The sequence below is a fragment of the Nelusetta ayraudi genome, unplaced genomic scaffold (genome assembly GCF_046127955.1).
Source record: "Nelusetta ayraudi isolate G7.1 ecotype Tasmania unplaced genomic scaffold, CSIRO-AGI_Nayr_v1 ptg000168l, whole genome shotgun sequence".
In the NCBI taxonomy this organism is placed as follows: domain Eukaryota; kingdom Metazoa; phylum Chordata; class Actinopteri; order Tetraodontiformes; family Monacanthidae; genus Nelusetta; species Nelusetta ayraudi.
The window spans coordinates 3,186,551-3,211,018 of NW_027466218.1; the positions used below are offsets into that span (position 1 = coordinate 3,186,551).

Genomic DNA, 24,468 nt, shown 5'->3' on the forward strand with positions numbered 1-24,468 from the left:
AGGTCCGACTGGCAGAGAAGTGAGGAGGACAATCTGGCCAAATATCATTGCCAGACTTTATCATTTTGTTATTATTTCTATTTTATTTTGTGAAAGTCCCAAAGGGCAAAGTTTTTAAAACTTTTGTTGCTGTTGTTTCTTTCTTTGTTGTTCAAAAAATGTGCCTCAGTAGCGCTGATGAATATTCAACATTCAAAAGTCATGGTCATGTTACATTTGTCGACATGAGGAGAGACTCTAATGACAAAAGCTCAAGAATTTTCATACAGATAAATAATAAGTTAAGTTCAAATAAAAAAATAAAAAAATGACTGAACAGCCGCCACACGTTGATATTCAAGACAGGGATGAGTGTCAGAGCCTGCCATGAGTCGGACCAGAGGGCCGAGTGCCAGTTGAGACAGCTGAATGTGAAACCGTCGACAGGAAGTGGGAAGCAGCGCCGACTTCAGCTGGGTTCAGCGAGTGCAAACGCATGCCCCAACACGTCGCCTACAGGAGGAAGTCAGCCAACGACTGAACGCAACGCTGGAATGTTTAAAATGTTTCACTGGGATTCCCGACCCGACTGGTCCTTCACAGGACGCAAAGGTCTTCATATTGAGCAGCATTGTCTGTCACCACTTCTTCTGGTGGTGACCGATCCCAGCAGTCTTTGGGCGGAGGCGAAGGTTACAAGTCACCGCTTCGTCGTAGGGCCGCACAGAAAGACAAACAAGCATTCGCACTCACCACCACTGCCAGTTTAAGGCTCTAATTTGCCTCATATGCATGTTTTTGGACTGTGGGAGGAAGCCAGAGAACCTTTCCAGACACGGGGAGAACATGCAAACTCCTCACAGAGAGGCCCGGGGATCGAACCCGCAACAGTGCCGACTGCTGCACCGCCGTGTCGTCCACTTCTTTGAAATCCACTCGGAAATTTGATCATTAAAATTAAAAAATGAGAATTTAAAGTCCCTCATGGTTTCTCATTACGACTGGAGAGAGATTTCCAGAGGCCACGCTGACGTTGACCTTTGACCTGCCTAAATCCTTTCACTCTCCACCGCGAGTGCAGGTTGTTGCACAGTTTGACGGACGGACGACTCCTCGAGGTGTGCCTGAGCTGTCGCATTTGTGAGACAACACTTTTTTCTTTTCTTTTTTTTTTTAACAGTAGAAAAAGGAGAAAGATGGAGGAGCAGAAGTTTTTTTTTTAAAGGAAGCAGATGGGAGTCAGATGGTGAAGCCATCAACAGCAGCCTTATTCAGACTGAGGAATCACTGTGGGCCGTGTAAACACACACACACACACACACACACACACACACACACACCCACAATCACATGGACCGGCCGAGCCAGGCGGAGCAAAGCCAGAGTCTAAGTCCATATTTATTACCTGCTAATGCAACAGGGCTGCGGGCTGGATTCCCTCTGCCAAAGTCATACAAGCACTCACACTCTCGCAACACGCACACACACATTCTCACATACATTCCATCTGTTGCGTGTCACACCGGTGTGCCGGGGGAAACCGACTTTGGTGACACAACGATAACAAACAGAGAGCGGAGACGGGCAGAGATCGGATTTTAATATGCTGGAAGTCGATAAAGTCATTCATCACGGCGGAGAGACAGGTGGCGTCGGACACCTCCGAGGGCGGCCGTGCCAAGCGATCAACCTCAGGGCAAAAAAAAGGTAACGAGGATGCAAACGGTACGGGCCAAACACAAACACAAAAAAAAGAAGAAAAAAAGAAGAAGAAAGAATCAAACTCTGCTGGCGTGTTGGACTCTGATGAGGAACGACGGCCACGTGCGTGTTGCAACAGCCTGCACGGGGGAGATCCAGCTGGACCAAGATGCACCTCAGGCTCCTCACCTACTGAGTGAACTTTAGCGTAATTAAAGCTGATTTATTTTCTGAGATGTCAAATGAAGATGGAATTTTATTTTTATGTTTTCAAAGGAATTGATGATCGTTTTTTAATATGGAACCACGAGAGCTCTAATAAAACAAACCCCATCGCTCACTCTAATGTTGTTTGGCCTTTTTTTTCTTTGGACCCTAACCCCAGCCCCCACCCCACGGGCCACAACAGTGTGGGCAAAAGACATTCAATTTTTATGTCAGTGCTAATTTTATGTTGGGGCAATTTGAAATTTATAGCAACCGAAGAATCTTTCGAGAAGACGCAGTTTTTAAGCGGTTAACCGCTCACAAATGTGCAAACCAAGTGGAACTTTGCTGCAATAATAAATGAGAGAAGTTATAAAATATTTCAGTAAATGCACTCAATCGCACCCTGCCACCTGTCCACATCCTTTATTTGGTGATGTGAACGCGTCTCCAAAGGAAAACTGCAGGAATTTATTTATCATTATCATCATCTTCATCATCATGACCTTTTCACACAATTCAAAATCATCAGCAATCCACAATCCGGCTTATTTCAAACCATCCAAAAAACATTTTTCAAAAAAACTAACCGACTCTGAGGCAGCTACTGGACCTCGGGCTATTAAAATGTTGAGAAAAAGCGAGGCTGCAGTTTGAGCAGGGACGAACGTTGATCACCTCACGCTCGCCGACGGCTCGTTGTTGTGTTTCGCACCTTGTTAGTGCAGCGGCGGAGCTGCGTCACAGCCGGCGGTGACGCAGCTCAATCCCTGGCTGAACACAGAAGGAGGTCGGAAAACTGCCTGTGTGCCGAGTGTGTGTGTGTGTGTGTGTGTGTGTGTGTGTGTGTGTGTGTGTGTGGCACTTAAGTAGCCCTGAGGGACAGGGGGGTCCTGGGCCTGTTAAATAAATAAACAAACACATAAATAAAGTCAATCGATAGAGGGAGCCTGATCCGGCCCTGCAGGCCTGCGTTTGGCCTCTCGACTCGCAGGTAGAGGCCTGGGGGAGTGGGGGGGTGGGGGGGGGGGAGTGAGGGGTGAGGGAGGGGTGAGGGAGAGAGTAAAGGTTGGATTACTTCTCTCCTGGCGGCTGCAGAGCGAGGCCTGCGCTCTCCCAGTAACACAAAACAGAACCCGGCGTGCTGACACACGCACGCACACGCACGCACACACACACACGCACCTGTCTCCACACTCCCCTGCGAGGCACAAATCACACGCCTATGCAAACTTTAAACCGCCCACACGTCGAACGCATTAGTTCTCCCGCGCCGGCCGCCATTCCTCCCCGAAAAAGCTGAATTTGTCACAGATTAGCGAGGTTAGCGAGGTTAGCGAGCGCCACTCACTCGCGCACTTCCTGTCTGCGCAATCAGTGCGCTTCTTCTTCTAGGGGTTGCCTAAGAGCGCCTGTTGTGCCCTGAGCGAGCGACTGTCACTCATCTTAAAACCCTTTCCCAACTCCTCGGAAGTGAGAGGAAGAACGGAGGAGGGAGGAGTGGGGGGGAAAGAAAATTTAAATAGAGCTGTTGAAGAATTCCATCTGACGGTTGTGAACGCCAGAGGCAGTGTGTGCGAGTGCGAGTGCGTGTGCGAGTGCGTGTGCGTGTGTGTGTGTGTGTGTTTTTAAGCAAACCAAACAAGGAAGAGGCCTGAGCACCACCACATCACCAGTGAGCAAATCAAATCTCAGCAGCCCTTTCCCATAAGCCCTGGTGGACAGCGGCGGCGGCAACTGCTTTGGACGGTCGGTATTCCCGACAAATTAAGACTTGTTCTGAAGTGTGTGTGTGTGGGGGGGTTAGAGAGGAAACAGAAGAGAATGCAGAGAGGGAGAGAGAGAGAGAGAGAGAGAAGAAGAAGAAGAAGAGGCTGGCCGCCGTTCAAGAGAGCAATTCCATCCACATGAGAGAGAAACGCTTCCCAGAACCCCTCAATAATATTTATATTGAGCCGGCGATATTTCTTCTTTTCCGTCTCCTCTTCCTCCCACCTGTGCGCCGCTTGCTGCCTCAGAGCGGACACCTGATAGGCCAGAGCAGGCGACGGCTGAGAGGAAAAACACATGGCCCTCTATCAGGACACACCTGAGGTTTCCATTTTCAGGAACCTCTGAAGAAGGTCTGGATGTCAGGGAGCAGAAAAACAGCCAGTGTTGCTGTTGGGCGGGAGGATTGGAGAGCACGTGCTGTTACTGCGGCGGAAGATATTCACGTCCTCACAGCTGCTGTTTGCTTTTAGAAGGTCCCCATATAATACAAAATTTACTTTGCAAATGTTTTCCGACAGCATTCCTTATCGTGTCGTCGATCTCGCCCGGAATGACGAAAGTTTCCTTTTCACTTATTTGTGTGAGCCAAAAAACACATTTCAAGGCGGATAAAAATCAGCTCCTTGTGATGTCACCGAGGGCAGATCAAGGCAGTGACAAAATCCTTCGTCAGGTGTTGGCTCCGCCATCCTGTAGGAAGGTGGAAGGTGGTGTAGGATGGTGATGCAGATCTAGATCTAGGGGTTGTCAAAGTTGGTAAGGTGACAGCAGGCCTGTCAATGATTTATTGGTTTATTAATATTATCATTATTATTTTATTATTATAAAGTCATATAATTTGGACATATTTTAAGAGACTGAAAAATTAAAGTGATAAAACAGATAAACAGATCAGATCAGTTGTCAGGTGGCTGTGTTATGCAAAATTAGGTTACTTTTTGAACGCCACTGGCGTAGGATTCTTACATTTTAAAGATGATACGTGTTTATATTTGAGGAATTTACTTGGGTAACATGGAATTATTTAATAATTAATTTAAATGTATTGATATCTCAATAAAAAAGATGACTCAATCTTAAAAAAAAAGGTTGAATTATTCAAGTTGCAAGGGCATTTGACCATCTCTGCATTAGACAAATTTGTTATTGGACATTTCACTTTTGCACAGCTGGTGCGCTGCTAATATCAACAAGTGGGGGGAAAACCCAAAACGTGGCATCTGGCCGGCCCCTGTATTTAAGGACAGTGTGGACGTGGCCTAACGACTGACAGATGACTTCCATGGCAGAGTTCACATTAGCCAATGAATGGCTGGTGTGGTGAGGACCTACCCTGAGGGCCAACCAATTAGCCGCTGACAGGAAGAGAGATGCACGGCCAGCGGAGGATGTGGCGGCCAGGAGGCCAGGAGAGAGACGTGGGAACAAGGGGCGGGGAGTTATAGGAGGACAAGAGCCCTCAACCCCCTTTTATTTTTTAAAATGGAATCCTAAAGTATAGAAGTCTTAAGTTTAAAGTGGTTGTGTAGTTAATAAAGAAAGCAGACAAAAGCTTGAATATCGTATTTACAGACATCAAGTCAGGAAGGTGCTGTGGCGGCAAACTGTGAGGCAGAGTGACAGATAACTTCAATCAGCCAATGAGGAGCCAGCTTCACCAAATGCACCAAATATTGACCTCATTGAAAAAATATGGCGGAAAGTAAAAGTGGAAGCAGGAGGAAAGAAATTAGACTCCAGTAAAGTATAGGTACGGCCTTTAAGTACTTAAAGTACAGCAGTAAAGTAGTCACACATCTCGGCTGCTATCTGTACATCACAAGCGTCAGGAAATTATTTCCCTATAAATACATTTTCCCTGACTTGTGCAGTATGGTAATTTTTTGTAGATCATCATTGGAAAAAATGAGCAGGTTGTGGCTTTTATCTTAACTTGAAATCTTAAAAAAAAAAAAAAAAAGATGACTCAACCTCGCTAGGCAACGGTATTCGCTAATGTACGGGGAATTTCTTGGATTCCTGGCACAGTAGCTGCTGCTGCTAAAATCTATTTGAAGACTGACTCAAATGAACAGCTTCAGTAAAACAGCTTCTCACACCAGCTGCAAACAGTACAGATTCCAAAACCATGCCTTTGTTGAGGCTGAATCTTAACAGCAGGCGAGCGAACCAGAAAAAATAAAAACAGGACTAAAATCTCAGCCGAAATGGAAAGCACACCTCTAATTACTCGACCGGACCAATTTTCTTGTACTTAACGTTAGCATGCGTGCAGTCAAGACTGCTAACAGCAGCGCGACGCTGTTCTGGACACGCAAACGCTGCCAGACGGCGACCTGAACACAAAACGAGCGTGCAGAAACAACAGAGCTGACAGGGTGAGTGCGCTCGCATGTTAGCGCTCAGACTTCCAGCCAGACGCTGCCAGAGTGTCACTAAGACTCCAAGTCTGTGGTTAAAACCATGAAGGGAAGAGCATAAAGCACGTTTTAATCCGGCAAATGAATGCTGCCCAGAAAAGCCAACGCAATCAAACTGCAAATCCCCATTTATTTTTCATTTTATCATCCAGCCTCATACCAATTCTGCCATGATGTCATGTTAGTTTTAGATGTTCATTCAATGGAGGTCGCCGCGTTGAACTGTCTCATCAGCAAATTCCATCTGAGAAAGGCCGCCCTGGTGTTAACCCCTGGCCTCTGATGTCACGCAGTTATCACACATCTTTCTTATACCACACGTGACTTTGTGTTAAAAAGTAAAACAAAACAAAAAAAATCACAGTTTTGTGAAGATTCAGGTGTAGATATATATGCTGATGAATAAATAAATTGGGGAAAACACGTAAAGTATTTTCAATTGCCATACAAACAGATCTCTGTAAATGTGGTGCATTATCCCTTTAAGCGTCAAAGCTAAGGGAGAATATTTCCATCGTATTGTTTATTCCAACATGTTTTGCTGGTTTGCCACAGACAAGCAGAACCACAGGAGTTGAAGGTGTAAGTTTTTATGTCCTCTGTACTTTGGAAATAAGCCTCTGGAGGCCATACGTCATCAGAAATTCACCCTACTTTCATTGGGGTTTTGCACTTGAGACCAAAAAGGGAAGCCGGCAGTGAACGTTTGCCATCTTGTGAACACAATCCGTTGCGGCAGAGAAAACTACACAAGATTTTCGCTCAAACAATCTTTTCCTTTTTAATGCCTTTTAAAAAAAGAAATCTGTTTTACTCTCACCAGACGTGTAACCACAGCGGCTGAACCCAGGCCGTTTTAAAGGGGGGCGCCGTGCTGCACGACCTGCGGGGAACGTGGTGGACGAGCGCTTGAATTATGAATTGCTTTGACCCGCCGACCCCTGCTGGGGTTGTGCGAGGCGAGCGCCCGGCGATATGGGCGACACTTTATATTCCTTGCTCCCCGTCGGACATTAAGCGGTGACATCACAGCCCGACCTCCCGACATCCAGCCGGCTCGTTCCAGATGCTTTTTAGCTCATAAGCGCTCCTGCCAGCCGAGGTGACGGCCACGGGCCGAGGAAACGGCAGAGTGGGGGAGGGGAAGGAGCAGGTGCAGCGTCTGGAGAGCCTCAAACGGCTGCTTGAGAGGGGAAAAGGCTCACGCAACAAAATCCAGCAACGGAGATGAAGGAGGGGGTGGGGGGGGTTGCTGTGCATCACTGCGAGACGTCAGAGGGAGCTGCGTTTCCAAAAACGCCACCTGAACTCACGGCTGCTCACATTTCACACCAACCTGGACTCAAGAAAACTCGGAGAGAAGTTGAGTCTTTGCTTTCCTCTCGCTAAAGACACTTGCAGCTGTTGCTTCCACACAAACAGTTCAACTTCCTTTCAGCTCGCCTTCTCTTCTGTCACACTTAAACAGAACTGCCACCAGGAGGGGATTTTGGTCGGAGGTTTTGGCTCAAAAAGTCTTTCTTACAGAAGGGGCCATTGACTCGCACGGCTATTACCGGCTATTAGGCAATTAGGGTATTATGTCACTTTAGTGCCGACTGGACTCCAATGCAGCAGGTGTTCAAAAGAGAGTTTGAATGAACCAGACTTTTGCTTGTGCAGCGGCAGCGCTGGGTTTCAACCAGCTGAAGTGTTTTCTCCGCGTTTCAGGTCCGTTCGAAGCACTTTTAGAGGCCACTTCAAAGACCTGCCAGCGTTTCGACAACCCTCCCAACATCAGTCCCTTTGCCAGAGAGGCTGGGAGATATTGGAAACACATGTATAGCACTGCAAAAACAACCATCAACAATTGTTATGCATCTCTTATTCCTGGCCAAAAATGTAATAATAATTATAGTTAGGACACACCTGCTCAAGCAGCGTTTCCTTACTACTTTCTACATTGTCGATACATACTGAAGACATCAAATATATGAGCAGGATGTGGTTAATTTAAAAAAAAAATGTAAAATATAAAATGCGTTTGTGTTATTTCACTATTTTTTGTTACTTTATAATTCCATATGTGTTCATTCACAGATCTGAGGCGTTCAGTGAGAACCTACAATGCAAAAAAGCCATGAAAACGGAAGAAAAATCATTTCACGAGGTGTGTTCAAACTATTGACTGGTAGTGTGCCTATGATACGTCTTTATCAGCCATAACTCCTGTCGGGCGAGGACCAAGAATCCCTGCGTTAGAGATTATATCCGCTTTGATGGATTATCGAGCATGAAGGGCTCAATAGGGACGAGCCAACAGAGCCCCGAGCGTGATCCATCGCTCTCAGCGGCTCACATGCATCATCCGCCAAACATGAGAAGGACCCTGAACTGTCGGCCAGCCGCAGTCGAGCAGTAAAGTACACACGGGCGGTCCCTTTGACCAACGGCTGAGCACGTCCGACTGCAGAAGTCATTAAAGTTCTCCATCTTAGTTGAGTTTTTCGAAGGTTATCTCAGATTCACGCAAGATATCGGACAAGAAAGGCCAGGTTTGGACGGAGGTCTGCAACATCAACTGGGATGGGTTAATGATAAAAACGTCTCGTGTTCGCGCGGCCACGTTAATGTAAACAGCAGGTGTGAGCAGGAGGCCCATCCGTCCGACCCGGCACTCTGCAGCGGCGACGATGGCGGTGGAGGAGAAAACCCATCAATCCCTGGAGCGCCGCGCGTGGAAAAGTGATAAAGATCTTCGCAAATGTCCAGTGATGAAGAGAAATTGTCCCAGTGGCTTAAGAAAGCCATTAGTCTTTCAACAAGGGTCGGACTGACCGGCAAAGCACTTGGATGGACGTGGCGTTCAGACGGAAGCGTCCGCTGCCAGAACAGCTGGGCAGGTAGCAGTTTACCGAAAAACTACTGCAAAAGACGTCGTCGTAGTTGACCCTTGGTCAGACCATCCCAGAGCAGCTCTGCATGATCCATTATCCTGAGAACTCAAAAGCAACATATGTAGCCCTCTGTTTACAGTCTGTTTTTATCTTACAGGCCTTATTGTATTGCATTATATTCTTTTATTTTTTATAAAAAAGGAAAAAAACAAGGCAGCCCCAAGGTGGAGGAACCAACACCTGGCTGGGGGTGTGGCCATTCACCTGACAGATGCAAAGTTGGTATTACTCAACGTCGCATAAGGCTGTGATGTTATAAAGGGCACTGGAAGGGGAACGAGTAAAAGCACGGAAGGTCCTCATGCTGAAGGTCCCAGCTGTTTTTTGCAACGCTGGAGGGGACAAATTTGTGAAGAACACAAAATGTTATTATAACAAAACCACATCATCGGTAAATAAAGATTCTTATAGAAGCCAAACATTTGCAGTATTTGTTCTTGGCTTTAAACCCAGTGTCAGAACGCGTTGAGGGGCCACGGTGTAATCCAGCTCCTGCCGAGTGGGAGCTCCCGTCCTGCACCAGACGACGCTCTTCTCTGTTGATTCATCATATCAGAGAGGCGACCGAGCACACACGCTTCCTACACAAACACTCTTTTGTAGGGTCAAGTCATGTCAAGGGTCAGACCTGAACGGGTCGACGGTTTCTCTCAGGACTCTTAGTCTTCTCATTCATCACGCTGAAAGCGGATAAGATAAGCACCAGTAGCTCACGTTCCCTTTCCCATCAATCTTAAAAAAAAAAAAAAAAAGCCATACTCTGTTCTGCTGGCCGTGGTCCTACTGACTCTCAGAGGCCGACACACTCCCTAGCATTCGCTAAACTTTCACCGTTTTTTTATTTTTGTTTTAAAGTTTTTACTTTTTTTGTTCAAATCCCCCCAAAAAAGTCAGCTTCCGTTTTTTGTTCTGGATTAGTTGAAGTAATTTTTGTTTCCATTATTGACATTTCTTTCTAACAACAAACAGAAAACAACAACAACAATGGAAAGAAAAGCCAAAAATAGACCAGCTGTGAAACTGTCTAAAACTCGGGCTTCCCACTCAGCTCATCTTCTGGTGTACAGTCAAAAAGCTACGTCTACGTCTGAATACTGAAGGGAAACTTAGTCTCTGGCGTTAACCCAACAGGACGGAATATTAACAATGTCGTCAATTTGCATGTGAGACAACCAGATAGGAAAAATACTCTTCCCCTTTCTGACTCAGCCTTAAAGGGGCAGATAAACCTGCACCTGTGACAGTGTAAAGCCGGATAAATTTCCGCTCAGGTTCACCATTTAGTGCTAAATGTGATGCAACACTAACAAAAAGGGATTCAGAACGGCAAAGAGTGAATTGTGCATGGTGGGAATCCATACAAGCGACTCCTGCAGGGCAGAACGAGGCCCTGAAGGCAGTGAAAAATAAAGAGCTGTGTCTGTGTCTGGGAACTTGCAGGGTAAAAGGGAAAAAGGTGGTCAATTTAATTCAAGGCCGCAACATTGTTTGTACACATATTTGCACATTAATATTGTTTTTTGTTTTGTTTGTTTTTTTAACTGCAGCCTCACAGCAGAGCGGCCACAGGTTTGATTCCCAGGCCCGGGGCCTTTCTGTGTGGAGGCTGCATGTTCTCTCGGTGTCTGCGTGGTTCTCCAGAGGTCCTCCAGCTTCCTCCCACGGTCCAAACACACGCACGTCAGTCTGACTGAGGGTTCTGAATTTCCCGTGGCTGCAGGAGCAGCTCCATTTAGGGAAAAATGGAGGAGCAGAGCGCAGATTTTTCTCAGAATATATTTCCAATTAAGTTTACTTGCATATGAGGGCACATCACTTCAACTTAACTCTGCTGCACATCACAGTCAAACATTCTCGATTCTTGAATTTCCACCCGAAAATTGGCAAATATTGTCTGAATTGAGTTGAAGGAACGTCTCAGATGAGCGCTTTCACAGTTTCTTAATCAGATCAATCAATGACATCAAGGTCACGTTCATGGATTTAAAAAAAAAAAAAAAAGCTCACAGAAGTGGTCGTTTTTTTTGCTTTCAATGTTGTTTTTGGAAACTAATTAATAAGCAGTTGTAGTAAAAGAAAATTAAATGCAACAATGATCACGGATAACTTTACAATTTAAAAAAGTATGGTGGCTCCAGCTACTGTTGGTCCAACTTTACTGGCTCTGCCCTCCGAGTCAGGCAGAACAACCAACTTGCCTACAAAGTGTGGCTTGCAGAGAAAAAGAAAAAAAACCTCCCTCTCTGTGACAAGAATGAATCAAGACTTCAATAAACAGTTTGAATCCATGGAGATAAATGTCAAGGCCCCGGCTTGATGGGTATCACACTGATATGAATCAGCGGCCGATGCTGGCAGAAGTGTGGCAGCTGCGGCGCTGCAAGCCATCCCTGTCAAAACATGGCACGAGGAGAAAGATGTTTTGATAGTCCTCTCGTCAGACACCCACAAACCGAGGGGAGGAAAATACCAGGGAAACCACACAATTTACAGCCTCTCATCCTTCAGTTAAAGCTTTATTGTCGCCACTCTAACCAGCATCGGTTGGGTTTTAAAGAGTCAGACTACAGAGCCGAGCGGTTGAGGCGCGAGCACTGTGGTCGATCAGACGTCGTCCCAGTCCGACAACGTCGGCTTTGACTCAGGCGCTTCGGGCCGCGTGACTGAATTACTTTCCAGTGAGTCATCTCGGCCTCGTCGTTCACACGGAAGTTGGATCCAAGTTCACCTCGCGCCACCAAAGATGAGAAACACGAAAAACGGGACCCGTAAAGAAAAGAGGGGTCACGTTTTTATGAAGATTTTTTTTTTTTTATGATGATTTAACGCAGTGGCCACGGACCATTGAAGCCATAAAGCTGAACTGGTGTGATGGGACGGCAGAGTGGGAGCAGCGGTGAGGAAGTGCACCGTGGCGGAGTGCAAACATCCAAGACAGTGCTGATCCTAGCATGCCATCTAGTGGTAGGCGGTAAAACAACACACTCAGGGAGGCCTTGCAGTGTTTTAACTGAGGGTTGACGGGCATCAACACCAGTGTGTCGGATGCTAACTGATACGCCTTCACCGAATGCAAATCATTTCTCACTGTTGTGTCCTCGTTTACTTTCTTATAAACCCCTCGATATGACCGTGATTGATTTTCTGCCTCATTCGGCCGGAAACCAAAAGGTGCCGACTTGCAGCACCTGACAGCTACTTTTAAATTGAGGGGTAGACTCGCATGGGGTAGATTAATGAGGAACAGGAGGAAAATCAAGACTGTCTGAAAGTCTAGACTGGAACAGTCAACGTGACATTAAAACTCACCGTTGAATATTCAAAACGCGGGGGAGGGGCTTTGTTAAGGTCTGCATTTCAGGCACAACCGCCTCCGCTGCTGTTGACTGATACCAGAGTTGAGTGAGAGTGATGATTTGGACCGGGGTGACTACAGACTTAACAGGATTAGAGCCGATGCTCTGCATAAACATCGCTGAATTTCTTTCCTTCCAGCAAGTAGCAACGTAACCAGATCCCCTTCTTTGAGCGAATACAATGTACTGAGCAGTGTGGTGGTTTCAAAACAATACATGGAGGTCAGAGGCAGCAAAATGGAATACATGTCCGTGAATGAGAGGGTGAAGAAGGTGGAGGGAAGGCGCGTGTGCGAGCAGGATCAGAACAGGTGGAGAACATTTTCAGCTGTGATGTTTGATAGAGGAGGGCCAGCAAGAGAGGAGAGGTGTAGAAAGAGAAAGAGTGAGTGACACTGACGGAAAAGACAGCTGGCAGAGCTGGAGCGCGTAGAGGTCAAGATGTCAGCAGTGACCAGGATGGACTGGATCAGTGATGATGTTTTGGAGATGAAGCAGAGTGACATGGTTTGGACGTGTCCGGAGTAGGGACAGAGAACATCTGGCCACAAGCACGGTGAGGTTGGACCAGGCAGGCAGGAAGGAGATTTATGGATGAAGTGGAAAAAGACGACAACGAAGAAGAAGAAGAAAAAAAAAAGAAAAAGAAGAAGAAGAAGAACTCTTGCATCATTTTCAAACTTTTTGAGCTATACCATGATCTACTCAATCTACTAAGAGACCTTCTGCCCACCGCCATGTGAGAGGCCATGTGAGAGGCCATGTGAGTCCCTGATCAACACGTGACCACGACCAAGGGCAGTGGATGGTGGTGCCAGTGTGAGGAGGCGAGGAGGGGGCACAACACACAACACACAACGCACCGCCGCCGCCACCGCATAAACAAATTCATCTTGACAGCATCGTTTGGTCAAAGGAGCCAGAGACGTGGAGGGCGGAGAAGTAGGCCCAGAGAAAATGAATTACCTCGGTGACACGTGTCAAAGACGATCGCCGCGCACGCCCTCCAAATCCCCGCTGCCGCTGCCGTTTCATCCGCCGCCGTTGGTATGCACGCGAGCCGCGCCGCTGCCTCCAAATGTATTCATTTATTCAGAGCCCCGCGGAGAAATCACAGTGTCTTGTTGTTCTTTTTTTCCCCTTTTTGTTTTTTTCTCTCCCATCCCCCACTTCTGTCTCCCTCCCCGACCGTCCAGATGGAATTTGCGTGAATGACATCGGTTTAGTGAGGCAGAAAATAAGTACAGGCTAGCGGCGGCGGCGGCGGTGGACGGGACTCGATTACAGCCGCAGCCTCCAGAAGCCGAGAGACGGGATGGAGAGACAAGTGTCACCTTCATACACTCCTCTCTCCCTCCGTGCATTCTCCTAAGAATACTTCATCATCCGAGTGCCCCCAAGACTTAATATTCACCAGTGAGATTGAAACTGTGGGCCAATTAAAAGAAACGCTCGCAAATCAAAAGATGTGAAGGACACAGAAGAGAATTAGGGCCACAAGAAGAGAAAATTTTCAACTTAAAACTCAAAATGGAAACTTTTTCAAAATCTCCTTCCTGTAATATTTTTTTCTTCTTGTGTCCGTTTACGCCAGCTGAGAGTGTGTTTTTGTTTCTCTTGTATGTACTCCGCTTTAGATCAACATGACTTTAGTCTGTGTTTCTGATGGATGACTGAGAAACGGATGACTGGATGAGAAAGAGACAAAGCAGCAGCAGAAGTTGATCCTACCTCTCTGAGGACGGTGCTGCCGTATCCTCTGTACAGGCCCCGGACGCCCTGTGTGGAGACACCGCAGTTTCACAAAATCACACTGATGACAGGCCAAAGTCCTACCACTGACGTTAACCTGGTTCCACTGATTCATTAATTAACTTCAAGTCAATGAGTCTCATAGGAGCATCATTCTATTGACGTTAAAGAGTGAAAATGCTGTTTTGTTTTTTTTTTCACCAAGGTGTTGGTGAAGATGTTGTGGTTTCACCAAAACAAACCGGCTCCCTGCACGTCTTCAAAAAGGAAAAGTTTTTTTTTTGTTTTGTTTTTTAAATATCATAACATTCACATTAGTTCTACCACACAGTTAATTATTAACAACTGTTTCTATAGGTTTTAGCAGGATAATTTGTTGTTGAAGTGAACCCGAGTGCTTGGACGCGCTGCGTACCTCTTCTTTAACTGTGGCCAACAGGATGCGGTAGGTGGTGGAGGTCGGCGAGGCCTGCGTCCTCTGTTTGACCACCTCGGTGGGAACCCGGATCAGACACGCCACCTGCAGACAGAACAGGACTTAGGTAAAGGATGCCGGCCTGGAGCTGAGAAAAATAAAAATCCTATTTCCAATACTTCCAAAGTGAATTTCACTCAAATACGACCCTGGCCGCGTGCAAACACGCCCTCCCTCCGCTAGGCGCCACTTGGCTCAGACAGAGCATTAACCAGCTGATGTTTGGTTTTATTAGCAGCTGGTTGGCCAAATTAACAAGTCAACTCGCACCTGAGAAACAGGTAACGCGTTCATCAGGCCGACATCGATTCCGTCAAACACCCTGAAGGATCCGGACACACATGCACACCTCAGCAAACACAAAGTTCCGGCTCATCCGCCCACCGCGTGTCCACAAATACACGCAGCGCTGACAGCGAGAGAGCGACGGCGGAGATGAATATTTATGCGTCATAACCGCCGTTGCCCTACAGGGGGCAGGCGCTGCTGCCCACCTGGTGACTCCATTTCCTATTGCTGCCGCATGGGAGTGCGAAGCGGTGGCAAACGGCAAGGAACCTCGCAGAGCCACTGATGAGCTCCTGCACCCCCGGCCAGCTGTGAGTCTCTCTGGCATTACGAGCTTCAGTGCAACAGCGCCACCATCAGCAGGTCCCCGGCATTACAGGGTTGTTGGAGGGAACAAAAAGTGATAGAGAAGCTGGTGATGACTTTTTTTTAATGTTTTGTATTATAATGATCATCACAGTCTTTGAAAAATAACACTACCTATCAGCAGAAAACAGCATATTTAGCCCTCTGTTTACAGCCTCCTGCTAAAATGCTGGGTTGTCCTGGTAAACCTGATGGTGTGTTGGATCTTTCACATGTTTGGCAGGAGGAAAAAAAAAAAAAACAAGGCAGCCACTGGGAGGCCTTAGAGGTCGGGGCCAAACATCTGGTCACCAGCCTGGGAGAGGAAACAATGCCCTCAGTGAGATTACAGAGATTTCCATGGTTACAATAAAAGTAATTTGAGTTTCCTACCTATAGAAGGGTTCTTATTTATATATAAGAATAGAAATGAAGAGCAAGGGTCTTGCAACCAATTAGCTGCCATCTTGAGATGCCAAATTTCTATGGAAGCCTGGTGTGGACAATCCAGACCGCCTGACACGTTTTCTATTTCGTGTGTTGTTTCGTTTGCACCCTCAAATAAACCAACGGAGAAGAAGGACGAGGTATCCAGGCACTGTGAGAGAGGTCCAGTGAATCTAGCATATTTTTATTTTGGGAACATTAAATTAGCATTCTGACCCAGTCCAAGTCCAAGTTTTTACTTAAATAACAACAAAAAAAAAACATTAAAAAACAAAACAAAACAAAAAAAAAGACAGTTGCTCCAGGATGTGTCGCCAAAACCCCTGACAGCTGTGAGAGGCCTCTGTTCCGTCACACACTTGTCTTCTCCTTCGTCTACCCTGCGCATCACCAAGGACACCTCAGGAGCAGCAGCTTGAAAATATGCCTGGGCACAAAGTGAAGGATCAGAAGCCGAGTGAAAACTTAGGCTGAAAATCGATGGAAACACTGCAAAACTCTGCCATCGCAGCTCAGTGTGTTGTTTGTTTTTCCCAGTTTTTAAATTTTTTAAATTAAAAATTAAAAATTAAATCGGAACTTGTGTCCACACAGAATCCCCTCTCTAATGGTTATTTCATCTCTGCGTTAAAGCGGCGACATTCCTCACCGCAAAGCAACACTGCCACCAAGTGGCCGAGCGCCTCACCGGCGCCACTTTGCCTGTAATAACCACGGCGCGTGCATCCGCGCGAGAGATCTCATTTTGGCCTCCCTTTGGTCGGGCTCCCGTTTATAATACATTGGACATCATGTTTTCCCCCGCACCGGCTCTCCAAAGGAACCGGAATCAGGCGGCTAAATGGAAAGAAAGTGGCTATGACAAGTAATTACTGACGTAATTGGATGTGGGGCCTCCGAGTTGAGGCAGCCTCTCCTCTCCTGTCGCGCCGAGGGGGGAGAGAAGGTGGAATGAGCCGGAGATTATACCAAATGAATTAGGGACATTGTTTATTTGGGGAGTAATTTGCACCACCGGCTCTGGGCGAGCGGGACGTGAAGTGGACGGAAGATTAAGCGTGAAATCCCTGCAGAGGAGGGGAGGGGGGGGGGGGGGGGGGGGGCAATCCTGCTGCATTCGTGAGGAGGCGCGGCCAGTAAATCGAAAGACGTGCGGCTCGGTTTTCTTCCCATTTAGGCCGTGGCTGCTGGTCAGCTGACTGGAAAGGTGACACACCTGTTCCTGAAACCTTCCGTCTGGTGGAAGGGGCAGCGGCCGAGACTCCGGCAGCCATTCATCGTTATTTACGAGCTGCTGCGTTCGTCGGTTGGTTTTAATTAAAGAAAAAAAAAAAAAAAAAAACCTCGGCTGCCCTCCAGTGATTTGAACCTTCCACATCCCGCTGGCGTCTTGTTGTTCACCCCACTGACAGACACTGTGTTCAATTTCCCGCTCTGGCCGCCCGACAAGGAGGCGAGACGCATGTGTGCGCGCGTGTGTGTGTGTGTTATGAAAGTCACCACACATACTATTGATGTCCGTTGAGGACACAGCGGTGGGAAAGAAATAAAGTCAGGGAAAAGACACAACAACGCCGGCCAGCGACAGGCAGAAACGGGCAGAATTAGCTGAGGCTCGCAGCACATTACTGGCAAAGCAGAGGATCAATCTGCTAAATGAGTTGCTGCTGCTGCTGCTGCTGCCAGTCAGTCAGGCAGTGAGAAGGCCAAGATACTTCATCGCATCCTCAACTTTAACAAGGGAAAAAAAAAGAAAAAAAAGAATTCACATCGCTGCAGCAACACAAACTTTTTTGTGTGTGCATTTGGGCTGGAGTAGATATTTTGTTGTTGACTTGTTACCTGTTAAATAAACTAATGGTCAGAATTTTCTTTTGTTTGTTCATTATCTAAAAAGGGGGTGAACAGAGGAAGGAGAAGAGGACCGAGCGAGCCTCCCAATTTAAAAACGCCGGCCGCTGAATCGCAGATGGCGGCGCTGCTCGGAGACGTGGTTTATTCCTCGCCACAAACTAAAGTGGCTGCCAATTTCCACCCCTGAAACATCCCCCTCCTCCTCCTCCTCCTCCTCCTCCCCCCATCTTGTCATGTCACACTGTATTTTCCAGAACATCGTCTCCGGGACGTGTGACAGGGAAGGTGGCGCTGGATGGGGGGGTGGGGGGGGGAGGCGGGGCCTGGGTTATGGATGCGCGAGCCGCCTGGCCTTGACAAATGAGCTTTCAGGGCAGACGTCGAGTCGACGGGAATGAAGATAAATCTGCCCTAATGGCTGGATAACGGCCTGCTAGAGCCTGACACACGCCATCAGCTTACACATTCTTTACGTCCCACCGCCGCAGCCGCCACTGCACTCCTGCAAACATGGCCACACACCGGCAGCTCTGTCGCGGTCTGGATCCACCCCAGCTCTTCATCACAACAACTTCTGACTCTCATCCTCTGTTCTTTTTTGCTTCACCTCATTTTGGTCTTCAACTTTAAAAAGAAAGTTGTGAAATACAGGATTTTGCCAACGGCGAGGTGTCTCTCCACGGTGCCTTCTGAAGTTGTTGTCCAGCTCCATTCAGGAACATCCGCGAAAGCCTCAAAAGTCGACAGCACAATGTTTCTATTGCGGGTGCTTGTATTCCTCTTCGTCCCTAATGGGACATAAGGCTTCAGGCTTCAATGAGCGATCTCCATTGCATTGGGTCCCTGCAGCATGTTGCGCCTCTCCCCTGACAGATTCATCCGCTCCAGCTCTTGTGTCACAGTTCTACGCCAGCTGGTTTTGGGCCTCCCAGGTGGCTGGTGGTGTCCATCTTAAGGCCACCTTTGGGATGTGGTCCTGCTCCATCCTCAGCACATGTCCGAGCCACCTCAGGTGTCTTGGTGATGCTCCGGCTCCTTGTTGAGTGTTTGGATATAGTATTGGACCAAGAGATCTGGCGTATTCGTCTGAGGCTTCTGTTGTGGAACACCTCCATTCTCCTCGTGTCTGTTCTGACCACTCTCCAGCTCTCAGAGCCGTAAAGCAGAACAGACCTGACATTGTTTTTGTCTAGGAGCATCTTAGTTTTAAGGCTGTATTGTTTAGATCTCCAGATGGAACGGAGTTGGGAGAAGGCAACTCTGTTCCATCTGGAGATCTAAACAATGCAATGTTGTGGGTGTTGCACAGAGCAAACAGTTGTATTGATCTGATCCAGTGACCCTGGCGGAAACAGACTTTTAAAAACATGATCCATGTTTTCTTCCAGAGTCTAAACTAGTTTGGAGTGTTAAATGAGGGGTCAAAATAACTGAAGACAATAAATACTCACATGAACAAACTGTAATGATGTCAGATATCAGCCAAAAGAAGGTTTAATGATGCCAGTAGAGCCTTTTAATCAGTGGACTGTTTACCTTTAACCATTTCGTGTCTTCCTATACCTTCTTTTCTACAAAGATGACACTTTAATTTCTTTTCACAAAAAGGAAATATTGTCTGGTGGCTTCCAGAAATCAGTTCAATTATCCACCCTTCTAAATCTAATCTATTTATTTGTGAGCAAGGCCTTCGTTAAACAATGCGTGACAATTATAAAAAAGAGGGCTTTGACTGAAATGCTTCCTTTCAAAAATTCCTTACATTACACCCTCACATCTTCACTGATAAATGTTGAAATGCGTAAGCTCCAAAAAAAAAAAAAAGGTTGGTAATGTAATCCTATTTAAAAGAAAGGATTTATGGATTAATCATCTTATTGTTCCACTTGACAAAGGTTTCCTGCAGCTTATGTCAGCGAGCGCAACAGCTCTTAATTAAAAGATCATTTGTGACAGGCGAGGGGAGGCGGAGCCCTGGGATGCGATGCGATGTGGACACCGTTGCATCATGGTGCGAGTGTTAGGGGCCTGGCGCAGGGCAGGGCGAGGGGAGGCCTTTCATGGGTAAGCCGGCAGATTACTCTGTGAGAGTGGGACGTATCCAGCAGCAGCAGCAACGCAGCGCAGCGCCACCTACTCCCCCGCGCCGGATTTGCGTCTTTGATGTGCGCAAATCCTGGACTAGCAGCGACGGGGCTAAAGGTAACCGCAACCTCGGTCTCACCTTTTGCGCTAATGCGGGCTCGTGTTACGTACAAAAACTAGGCAGGGAAAAAAGCCACAAGTCTCTGTGCCGCTGAGTCTCACTCTGAAGAAGGCACACATTGACTTTTTGTCAGAAGCCCCACGACTGCACCCAGCGCCTTCCACAGCCACTCATAGACATTCATTGAGGTGCAAAGACGGCACTCAAAATGTTATTGAGCGCTAATGTAATGTGAAATATTACAGTGTCCACCAAATGGACCCTTGCAGTTCTGTGACTTAACAATATAGGCACTGATATTCAGGATCTGTTTGCCTTTAGAGATTTAGAAAAAATAACTTAAGGAGAAAGGAGCTTATTAGCGAACGTTTTGGATTGAAATTTCACGGAGCAATGTGCCCTCTTCTGCTGGTTTGGTAGGAAGGTGACTGAACTTTCTGTTCAACACAATCAAAGGAGACCAATTACAATGTTTACTGCCAGTTGAGCCACCTAGCAACAGCTTGAGGCTTCTGATTGGTGCAGGGAGCCGTTGTGCACCGCAGTGTTTTCGGAAACTGTTCCACGGTCACAGAAGCAGAAGGACATCCGCCACCGAGAAAAGCCTCAAGTCCTCGTCTCTCTTCTTCTTTTATTGTAAAAGAAGCATCATCATTTTGCAGCTTCTGTAGCATCAATGCTAATCCCTTAAACACCATTAAGTCTTGCTGCTGCTTAATTACTTTGTTGAATTTTTGTTGTTTGAGTGAAGCTTGTGGCCACCGTGTTTTCTTCAACTGATCAGATGCTGACTGGTCACTCAAACACCTCAGATCGACATGGTTTTAAGACCAGCTGCAGCGCACAGCTAGAAGCACGGGGAACTGGCTCCCGTTGTGGAATAATCCCAGTTCATCAACATGCAAAACTTAAATCACATCCATCCAAAAGCCATGAATACTGAAAAACCTCGGCATTTTGCACCACACACCACGGTGCGAGCGCGTGGGGCGTCGCCTCACCACTTTCCGTACCTAGCGCCCCCCTCTGCTCACCTTCATGCCAGTGTGAATACGTTAGAGTCACAAAAAACAAAAACAAAAAAAAAAACACTGCTGGGTGGCTGCAGCTGCTGGGGCGGCGATGGACTGAGGAAATAGCTCAGCTGTTGGGTGCAGACCCATATTCCCAAGACTGAAATCAGCCGAGTTGCTGCAACTGAGCTGGGAAAGTAGATGAGTCAATAAGCGATAAATGGGGCCTCATTTGCGCAGCCAGTGGAGGGAAAATACTGGGAGAGCAGCGAGGAAGACCTCAGCTGGGTCCCTGAGTCTGCAGCCAAAACCACACGCCTGCCCCTGCTGCCCTCGCGTGTGTGTGTGTGTTATGAAAGTCACCACACATACTATTGATGTCCGTTGAGGACACAGCGGTGGGAAAGAAATAAAGTCAGGGAAAAGACACAACAAGTGCAAGAGGGCGGCTGACTTCCTCGACATTGACAGCACAGCAGAAGAGAAAGAAAATCAAATAGAGTTGGGAAAAGTTTGTCTGACTTACCACTTCTCCCATGGAGGCGGCGAGCATGTGAGTGGCAGGTGCCACATGCGGCGCAGCGTGAGCTCCGCCGGCGCCCAGCAGGGACTTGATGCAGTCGTAGGTGACAAAGAAAGCAGCAGCTGTAACCAAGCAGAACCGCAGCCGTTTGAGGCCCATTAGTCGACCAGCGCGGAGCAATTAATATCCCTTACTACCACTGACAGAGGAGACAGAGGAGTGTGTGTGTGAGTGTGTGTGTGTGTGTGTGTGTGTGTGTGTGTGTGCGCGATTGCATATGTAATCAGGTTAAAAGCTAAAATCCGTCTCAGTTGGACAGTCTAGCTCTTCTTCTTTTTCAACCACTTGTCACAGACTTCCTCAAAACTTTGAAATGACACAATTGGAGAAAAAAAAAAGGGGGGTTATGTTCAAACAGCCAACGCCAGAATTTCTGTCCTGATTATAATCTTTGATTGATTGTCTGTGAAGGTTTTCAGTCATCCAGGTCATTAAGTTGAGGCAACTGGACTGCTGGATTTGTATCTTTCTTTCAATCAGACATGGGTTTTTCCTACCAATGACTTGTTTCAGCAGAGACATCCGCCTTCCTCACAAAATGTCACTTGGTGGCATATGCCACATGTCTTCATCAGCTGGTGTTATGGAGGCGTCAGGTCAGTCACGCCTCCGTATCACCACCTGATAAAGAGTCACATATGCCGCCGTGACACTTTGTGAGGAAGGGGGAAGTCTCCAAAGGTAAGAAAACCCATGTTTGTTTAAAAGAAACAATATAAATCCATTAAAAAGCGAAGACATAATGAACACAATTAATCGAACTTGACTTCTGTTGCCATGTTGAAGACGCTTTGACTTCTTCAGTTATAAAAACTTGGAGGTGGTCCAAAAGGAGATTTACTCACACTGCTAGCAAAGGTGTTTTGTTGTACTGACAAGAGTGAAAACCACGCACTGTATTATTCTGACGACTCTGTGGCGTGGTGGAGTTTCTATTGGGATTATTTCCCTCATATTTCCTTGTGAACAGACCCTGCATGAGAACAGCCAGTGCATCCCACAGCAAATAAAATTCATGGCTTCAATTCAAATCCCTAAGAGAATTTTTTTTAATATTAGAATCAAAAGTTAGGCGAACAAGTACATCCTATTCAACTGTGTTAATAGATTAATTCCTGAAAAAAAAAAAAATAATAATTCTCATATTTTGTATTTTTATACGATCTCCCCAGAAAACAGCAAAATTAGCCCTTGGGTTTCCACATCCTGCTAACGACAATGTTTTGTTGGACTTTCCAAACACACAAGCCAGTCTCAGAGGGCAGAGCCAACACTCGGTAGTGCCCTTTGTGACAAAGAGCTCATTTACAACCCTGCACATTTTGAAAGTTGTGCAAGCAAAAGAAGTAAAGGATGGACTTTTCTCATTTCCGTGGCATCATATGGAACCAAATATACAGTTAAAACAAGTGGTCGATTATGCAATCAACCCATGAAGGAATGGAATGGAATGGTAGGAAGGATTTCCAACAACAAAGAACAGTGAACTTTCATCCGTACAAACATCCCGCTCCCACAATGCATCTCTCACCATTAGGGAAGGAGCCCACGGCAGCAGATGGGACCCCAGCGTAGATGCCCTTGAAGCCCCCGGCCTTGTAGAAGCCCTGCTGACTCTGCAGCCTCGTCTTAATGGTATCCAGAGGGAAGAGGGTCAGATCCACGCACATCCCTGCACAGCCTCCAGCCTGTAGACGTGCGCGCACACACACACACACACACACACACACACACACACACACACACACACACACACACACACACACACGCACACACACACCCTGTTAGGTGTAACTCACAAACTATGTGAAAGATTTTATTTTAAAACCCAATAATATGACTACTAGCCTGAATAGTGTAAAATGAAATCGCAGCATTAATGGCATGTGGTCTAGATTACAACATGTAACCATGTAAAGCTTAATCACTTCCCTGTAATGTGTTCTTTAAAAACAAGAATACACAAAGCTTTAAACATACTAGCAAACCTTTAAAATCCAAATACATTCAAAATAACTCAACAATTTCAATATGACATTTCTACATTATTGAACCTTTACAGGCTTTTCAGTGTGATGGGGTAACAACAAACGACTTTGCACAGAAAATGTTGTTTTTTTCCCTCAAAAACAAACAAACACAGACGTTAAATATGTGCTTTTCTGTCTGTCTGTAAGAATAAACATCACCCGTCACATCTTGATTGGACGCTTGACGTTAATAATCACACTTGATCTCGGTGCAGAATTGCCCCGCCCCCTGGCGCTCACGCCGACGTGCTCTTATTCTGAAAAGCTGATTTGACCAAGACAAATCTGTCTCTGCTTTCGGGTTTGTATTAGTAAAAAAAAAAAAAAAAAACTTCACATTATAACAAAGCTTTGTGATAAATCAATTTGACGGCGTGCCGTAACGTTGGTGGACTAATGTCATGCCCCGGTAACAGTTAAAGCAATGTGTTACCCTGTCAAATTAAAACACACCAGTTTGTGCTCGGTATGTCCTTTAAATGCCACCGCCACCAATACGAGTCTGACGGATATTGCTGGACTTCATGAGACAACCCCAATCAAAACCGTGGCTTTGCTGACAGTAACGACGTTTCCCTTGAAAGCATATAATGGACATACATCGTATGTCCCGGACACCCGGCTGCCTTATTTAACTAGAAAAAAAAACCCTGACAAATAAAAACACGAGAAAATGTGGCGAATTTAGCGACAACTGCCAACTTACCATGAGAGACGCGATAAACCCTTGTCGCTCCATGGTCCGCTCACAAAATAAACACTTTTAAGACATCTGGACACAAGGATAACGAGGCGTTTAACCGGTTTGACACTCTCAAGTGTAGTCAAAACATGCCCGTTACGGGCGCCGCCATCTTTGTTGAACTACTTCCGTGTGGCGCCATGACGTATGTCTCTGACGTCAGGGGGCACGACGAAGACTGTCTAGGACTGATTTTTGGCTCAAATTGAGGACAGCTAGCATATAGATATAGATATAGACATTTACATATACATAGATATACATATACATATAGATATAGAAATAGAATATTAAAAATAAGGAGAAAAATATTAGATATTAGATACAGATATTCACTGTAGTTCCACAATGAGGGAAAATT

At 46.5% G+C, this 24,468-nt stretch overlaps 1 protein-coding gene across 2 annotated transcripts in view; it reads right to left on the minus strand.

Annotated features, from left to right (window-relative positions):
* The window catches only part of slc25a26 (solute carrier family 25 member 26), a 45,901-nt gene extending 21,681 nt beyond the window's left edge, over window positions 1-24,220 (minus strand). The window contains exons 1-5 of one of the 2 annotated variants that reach the window (XM_076014285.1): window positions 24,072-24,220; window positions 22,867-23,023; window positions 21,279-21,397; window positions 14,540-14,644; window positions 14,104-14,151 (exon numbers count right to left, since the gene is read on the minus strand). In XM_076014285.1, coding sequence (XP_075870400.1) covers window positions 14,104-14,151; window positions 14,540-14,644; window positions 21,279-21,397; window positions 22,867-23,023; window positions 24,072-24,104 — 462 coding nt within the window. In that variant the 5' untranslated portion in view covers window positions 24,105-24,220. The remainder of the gene's footprint in view (window positions 1-14,103; window positions 14,152-14,539; window positions 14,645-21,278; window positions 21,398-22,866; window positions 23,024-24,071) is intronic. The other variant, XM_076014284.1, reaches the window with a different exon arrangement.
* Between the last annotated feature and the right edge of the window lie 248 nt (window positions 24,221-24,468).